We start from the raw sequence: 6,631 nt of genomic DNA, 5'->3' as shown, positions 1-6,631 counted from the left end.
TGGGAGCCAAGAGGAGCTCGTTCCCTTCAAGCTTGATGCCGATGGCAACTACGGGAAGCCGGCAAAGCATCCTCGAGTAGCGGCGCTGAGCAGCGGGAGGCGGCTGGTGCGGGCGGGGCGGGGGCTAGCGGCGGGTGCGGGGGCTAGCGGCGGGTGCGGAGCCTGTCGACCGGCGGCGCTGAGCGGCGGGAGGCGACCGGTGCGGGCGGGGTGGGGCGACCGACGGTGAGAATGGGGAGGCAGGGGCGCAACGGTTCCCGAGCGTGGTGGGCTCGAGCGTGGGGGCGAGCAGTTCCCGAGCGTGGCGGGGAGTCTGTTTCGCGAGCGTGGGGCTTAAGTCGTTTCATTAGCGAGGGGATTACGTTTCGTAAGTGGCCAATTTCATTAACGATGGCATGGTGAGTAATTAAAGCATAAAACACGTTTAGTAGGCTGGAGGGATGTAGACCATCGGATTGCAAGTTTCGATGGATAAAATGATTTGGTTCTCCGCCTTCTCATGCTTTTATAGGGAATAGTAGATAGTAGATAAAACACCAAAGAGAGAACGGCGCGCGTTACCTTCCATCCCACTATAATAATCACGCTTCCTTATCGCGGGCAGCCCACGACGTCACGTTCGCCGCTGCCTCCGGGAAAAAAGCGGTTGCCCACGCAATCCGGCGGGAGCGTAGCGCCACGCCCTCCTCGCTTCCCCGCGTCCTTGCTTTTGACCGTCCTGCCCCCAACCGTCGGCCCCCTTCCCCGCCACGCTCCAGGGGTAGAACCGGCACCGCCCGCCCCGCCCGTCCCTCTCTCCCTCCCGTTTATAGGAAAAGAAAAAACATCCCCCGCTGGGCCGCAGCGGCACCACCACCCAAAGCAAAGCGGAGCTGCGGAAGCGCGAAGGGGACGCAAGGGAGCGAAGCGCGGCGCGTCAGCGGGCAAACCCTAGGCGTACGGCGGGCGCCACAGCCCCCCGGCGGGCGGACTCCGCACGGCTCGGCAGCGCGGCTCGGCTCGATTCCGTCGGGCGTGGCCCGGCCAGGCGGCCATGTCGAACAGGTACCGCGATTTCTCCGCTCCCCTAGCTCGCTCCGGGGCCCCGCGGCCGATGATTCGAGCTGGTTTAGACGGCGTCGTTGAGCTTGGAGGTGGAATCGGTGCCTGTAACGAGCGTAGCGGTTTTGGGTTGGATTTAGCTTACTGTGCTACCTTCGTGGTGCGCGCGGCCTGGAGGAGACTATGATTTGAGTGAGGTTGCTGCTTTTTTTTTGGGGGTGTGATCTGAGGTAATCGAGCTGGCGCTGGCGTGACAGAGCATGCAATTTCAGATTTCAGTAAGCCTCTGGCCGCTGATGTGGCCGATTTGAACTCCGAGGGGTCATCGCTAATCTCGTATGGTTGTGGCTGTGGTTGTGGTATACTGTGAATCACTATGTGTTGATTGGGTTTTCTATCGAGCCGCCCAGGTTTTTATTGCCGATCAGGGGCTGGTACAAATGCAATGGTACCACGCCTACAATTTAACACCTGGTTGCAATTCAGTTGGCGAAAATGAAGGGGATGGTGACTTCTGTAGAAATAGGACAGTGGTCACGGTACGTACAATTGACAGAAGGGAATGATGGTGTTGGCAATTAATATCTGAATTCCTTATAAGTAAGTGAGAGCAAAATTACAAGGTAACAATGATGTATTAGCGAAAAAATAGACGACAAATGCAAGTTCTGAATACATGAGGCTGCGAGCGACACTTGTCTGGATGATGATCCGCGAGGAACTGATCACCATGATTCCTAGTATAGTGATATGTTCTTATTTGGCTTAGGAGTCGCGTATCAGCACTGCGCGGCTTATGAAAGTGTAGCTTTCAACTAGCATTTTCGCAGTTCCCTTTCTAATTTGTTGATTTTTTTTCTACTTAGATGAGAATCTTTTAATATCGGTGGAATCACTTACAGATTTGTTTGTTGCTTTCTATGTCCATCAGGTCCATTTGCAAGTTCTTTGTGAATGGTGCTTGCTTTAAAGGAGACTACTGCCAATTCTCCCATGACTGGAATGATCAACCAAATGATGTAACATATTAACTTACATATTTAGTAATCTTCTGGTCAATTTGCATTCATAGCCTGCACATTCATAACAGTCTAGTGTTCATCACCGTAATGCTTATTCACGCAGGTCTGCACATTTTACCAGAACGGTGTGTGCTCTTATGGCAGCCGTTGCAGATATGAACATGTTGAAGTTTCTTCTGAATACACCCAACCATCAACTACTGCAGCACTTGCACCATCCAACTCTTATCTGTCATGGTGTCCTCTTTGTGAGGGGGAAATAGATGTGAGCAACCAGACACACAAAAGTTTATCGGTATGCTCTGTGCATCAGTCTACCTGGAGATTTGATGATGAAGATTGCATTCCAGAGGATGGGAACAGCTTGTCATCAGCGCTAACTGCACAAAACCAAGCGCTCCACCCACTTGCTCATCTGCCCATATGCTCTTTTGCCGCAGCTGGAACTTGTCCCTATGGGAAAGAGTGCCCTCAGATGCATGGGGATCCATGCACAACCTGTGGAAAACAGTGCTTGCATCCCTACCGGCCCAGCGAAGGTGGGGCTCATATCAAGCTCTGCAAGAGAAACAACAAACGTCTTGAGACCTTGAAAAAAAGTGAAGAGATGGAATGTAGTGTGTGTTTGGACCGTGTGCTTTCAAAGCCCACAGCAGCGGAAAAGAGGTTTGGGCTTCTACCTGAATGTGACCATGCCTTCTGTATCACATGCATTAGGAAGTGGCGCAGCAGCTCTCTTACATCTTCTATGGATATCGACTCTACAGTCAAGGCTTGTCCAATATGCCGCAAAGTCTCGTACTACGTCATTCCTAGTGCTACATGGTACTCCTCGAAGGAGGAAAAACAGGATATAATTGACGGTTACAAGGCCAAGCTCAAGTAAGATTCCTTTTTCTTCATTTAGTCTTACCATGATGCCCGTCCTTATGTGGTCAGTATGGATTTTTACTTTTTGAGATGGAAATAAGGAAATTCTTAAGTTAGTAACAACAGATCGAATGGTAGCATGCATCTCACTATATAATCTTTAAGTTAATAGTACCTCAGAGAAAATTTCATTTGTATGTTCTTCAGAGTAGATGTCGATTCATGTTACATTTGTCTAAGCCACAAATATGTTATTGCAGGTCAATTGATTGTAGGTACTTTGACTTTGGAAGGGACACTTGCCCCTTTGGTGGTCGATGTTTCTACAAGGTATACATATGCTATCTTGTTTCCGATTTAAATCTATCATCCCGTATACATCTTATATAATGTGTGAATTATCAACTGAAACTTGACTAGTGCCCCAGAGTGATATTTTGCCCGTTGTTACCTTCTCATACTTAATGTGCAGCAGCAGTTCCGAATGAAGCCTAACTAAAATTCTAATGGCAGTAACTTCATAACTGCTGATGATAAGTTGTGCAAATAATTTACCATAGTTTGAACTTTGAACTAGCGCCTCTACTCTACATAAGACCGGCAATATTAAGTGTTCTGCAATCAGTGCTAGCTTAGGTGACGTGGAACGTTGAGAAGATAAGCTAAATGGTGTGTTCATCAAAGCCATGCTTTGTAAAATAGTGACTGTCAGATGGCCTCGGAATATAACCATTGTAATTTGACTCATGTAATGAACTGTGCAAAATAATACTCCCTCCGATCCGAATTAATTGACGCAGGACATTGTATAGAGGCCGCGTCAATTAATTTGGATCCGAATTAATTGACGCAGGACATTGTATAGAGGCCGCGTCAATTAATTTGGATCGGAGGGAGTAACATACATAGTGGTTCTCTTCTCCTTCCTTTCTATATTAGTCAATTGTCTGTTTTCCTACGCTCTTTGCTTCTTCGGTTTGACTCGTGCAGTACTGTATGTTCTCCAGCATGCCTACACCGATGGGCGCTTGGAGGAGCCGGCAACGGTGGCTGTGCTTCATTTTCATGCCGACAATGGAAGTATAGAGCATGCAAGAAATATTGGGTTGGTACTCTCTATTGGTGGTCTTCTCTAATATAATGTATAACCTCTGCTTGCTTTCTGATGGAAAATTCTGATATGTATAACCTGTGCTTGCATATCCGATGGAAAATTCTGTTCCAACATGTAGATTGGCGTACTTGCTCAGCCGGTTACATCTATAGGTAAAGACATGAAACCATGCATCTCAAATTAAGGTCTGTTTTGGTTGGATGCAGTTCTTCCAATACCGTTCTTCCATAACTAAGCTGAGGTTGCAATCATCTGACCATGCACTTCTGAATTTTGTTTTGCGCTGAACAATTCAAAACATCCAGAAGGAAGCAGTTGAGAAGAGAAGTACGTACTTACTTAGGGAGCCATAACTTTCTCTCCCGCTGGTGGTTGCTGCCAACTTATAATCCACAGGTAGTCAGCTGCTGTAAAAGCAGAGGGTTCCTGACCGTTGGATCATGTCTTCTCAAGACTTTCGTGGTTCTTACTCTTCACTGCTGAATGCAGAAACTTCAGTTTGCCGCCGTAAATCTCCAAAAAAGTTACAAGACAACTGTAAACCTAACGACAGCGGAGATGTCATGCCTCAGATCATCACGGGTTCCTTGTCATGAACAATCATTGTGTTGTCTTTGGGCTAGGAGTTCTCCTGTCGAACATGAGAACTTCACGTCGTTACCTTGCCCGTGTACGAAAGGCACTGTATATACTCGTAGTGGTACATCCTGTCCGTTTCTCGTCCATGGAGTAAATAATTTGTTCAGGCTATACAGGTAGAACAGTGCAACGCAGATCCTTCCATACGTGAATTTATGCTTTGGCCCGCGGGTTGAAACCTGCAAGGTCTCGGTGGTACTTGCAGTGCAGGTCCCATCTAGATATTTACACGAATTGTGCAAAACGAATTTGACCTGAACTTCGTTGTCCTTCTCAGTTCATTTCCTCGTTCCTAATTTTCATTGTAAGTTGTTCGAGATATCAAGTAGTTAGACCGTAGCTTCATTTCCCCGTTGCTGCCTTGTGTGGGCGAGTTTACTGGGAGGAAATCAATCAATGTGAATTGTCTAAATCTAACAGGGAAAACACTGAAAGCGTCTTGTAACTCACACGTACCGCTTTCGTCTGTATCTCACCACCTACCTTCTTCCATGCCAAGGCTGTAACCGGACTATGTATCTTTCTACGTGTGCAATCGATCGATCGTGCGGAAGAATGTGCTTGATTCAGGTTCGTAGCAGCTAGACAGCCCAGCTTGATTCTCGCGGAGACAAATTTATAAGCGCGGAAATAAACGAGCAACAGAACATTGAGGGGAGCAATAAGATGAGGAACTCCTAGGCTCCTGGTCCTAGATGGTACTACTGGTAACAGGTCACTGTCTTCAGGTTCGTTGCCTATGAACATAGGCAGATGGGGGCAAGTCGAGCAAAGAAAACAAGAACTGAAATGCAAACAATGAAGAAAAGATTAACACAACACACACAAACACACGAGAGACCGATTACGCGGCACCGGAGATACAGAAATAGAACCACCATCCAATCTTTATTCATAGAACCAACGACACACGAGACAGAAATAATACACGCAGCAATGTATGATACAAAAGAATATTAAGCAACGGAGTAACGCCCACGCCCCACTCAGACGAACACAACACAACACAACCCATCACTACTCGTTACTACTGCTCCCCCTAAACTCAGAAGCGAAGTGACCGTCGCCGCCGGACGAGCGACGACGCACCGCCACCGCCGCCACCACCACCACCAGCTCACCGCCTACTGTGCGACGAGCAGGGACAGCACGGCGGAGCAGGCCACGGCCAGCGCCGACGCGGCGGCCCCGGCGGCCGCGCCCGTGACCGGGGCCGGGGCCGGCGGCATGCTCGCGTCCATCTCCTGCGCGGACGCCGCCGCGAACAGCAGCGCGGTCACGGCCACGACCACCACGGCTGCGCGAGACGCCATTGCTGCTGGGATGCGAGACGGCGAGGCTGGCTTGGCTTAGCTGCTAAGGCGGTATGTCAATCAGAGAGGTGGGGAGTGCGGTGCAGTGCTGCTTATCGCTTAGCGGTGGTGAGAGTGGGGGAGGCACCGGGAGGGGTATATATGGAGGCTTGGCGCGGCGGTATGGGGTGGGAGGCCGCGGTCCCGGCGCGCGCGACGCGTGGGTATCGCCGCGCGACACGTCGGGCGCGCCGATGGCGGAGGTGGCGCGAGCGCGAGGCGGGCCGGTCGAAGTCTCGGCGCGCGCACGCGATTCCTTCGGGGCTGACGCCCACGGCCCAACCGGCGTGACGCTGGCGCCGCAACCAACCGCGGCGCGCGCGTTTCCTGCACGCCTCCCGGGCCAGCTAGGCCAAGGCCGACATCGTACCGGTCGGTCGGCGTGCGCGCGTGGTGAGGCGTAGCTGCGTACGCTGGGTTGCCTCTCGCGCATGGCAATGGCAGGTCGCCGTAATTCACATGATTATCATCGGTGGCCGTTGAACTGTTATTTTTCTCGTCAAAATAATTGCGGCGACCACTCGGTATGGTGAGACTTTCCGCGATACGTTACGCCTACGCTGGAACGTTGCGATCACGGTGTGGCACGATGT

The 6,631-nt window shown here is 50.4% G+C and overlaps 1 protein-coding gene across 4 annotated transcripts; it reads left to right on the top strand.

Moving 5' to 3' along the window:
* Positions 1 to 818: 818 nt before the first annotated feature.
* On the top strand, positions 819 to 4,945 carry LOC123128203 (E3 ubiquitin-protein ligase makorin). Of its 4 annotated transcripts, none has more exons than XR_006462971.1 (8): positions 819 to 1,044; positions 1,973 to 2,060; positions 2,167 to 2,945; positions 3,194 to 3,263; positions 3,941 to 4,038; positions 4,166 to 4,199; positions 4,353 to 4,443; positions 4,537 to 4,945. XR_006462971.1 is itself a non-coding variant. In XM_044548141.1 (7 exons), the coding sequence occupies exons 1-6, from the start codon at positions 1,034 to 1,036 to the stop codon at positions 4,197 to 4,199; spliced, it is 1,080 nt and encodes a 359-aa protein (XP_044404076.1). In that variant the 5' UTR covers positions 819 to 1,033; the 3' UTR covers positions 4,353 to 4,945. The 4 variants fall into 4 exon arrangements, 2 of the variants coding, with proteins under 2 accessions (XP_044404076.1, XP_044404077.1); XR_006462972.1 differs by having other exon boundaries at positions 4,166 to 4,232; XM_044548141.1 differs by having other exon boundaries at positions 4,353 to 4,945.
* The last annotated feature ends 1,686 nt before the right edge of the window (positions 4,946 to 6,631 follow it).

Source organism: Triticum aestivum, chromosome 6A, assembly GCF_018294505.1.
Source record: "Triticum aestivum cultivar Chinese Spring chromosome 6A, IWGSC CS RefSeq v2.1, whole genome shotgun sequence".
Classification (NCBI taxonomy): domain Eukaryota; kingdom Viridiplantae; phylum Streptophyta; class Magnoliopsida; order Poales; family Poaceae; genus Triticum; species Triticum aestivum.
Note: the sequence above shows the minus strand (reverse complement) of the source record. Positions and strands in the feature narration are given on the sequence as shown.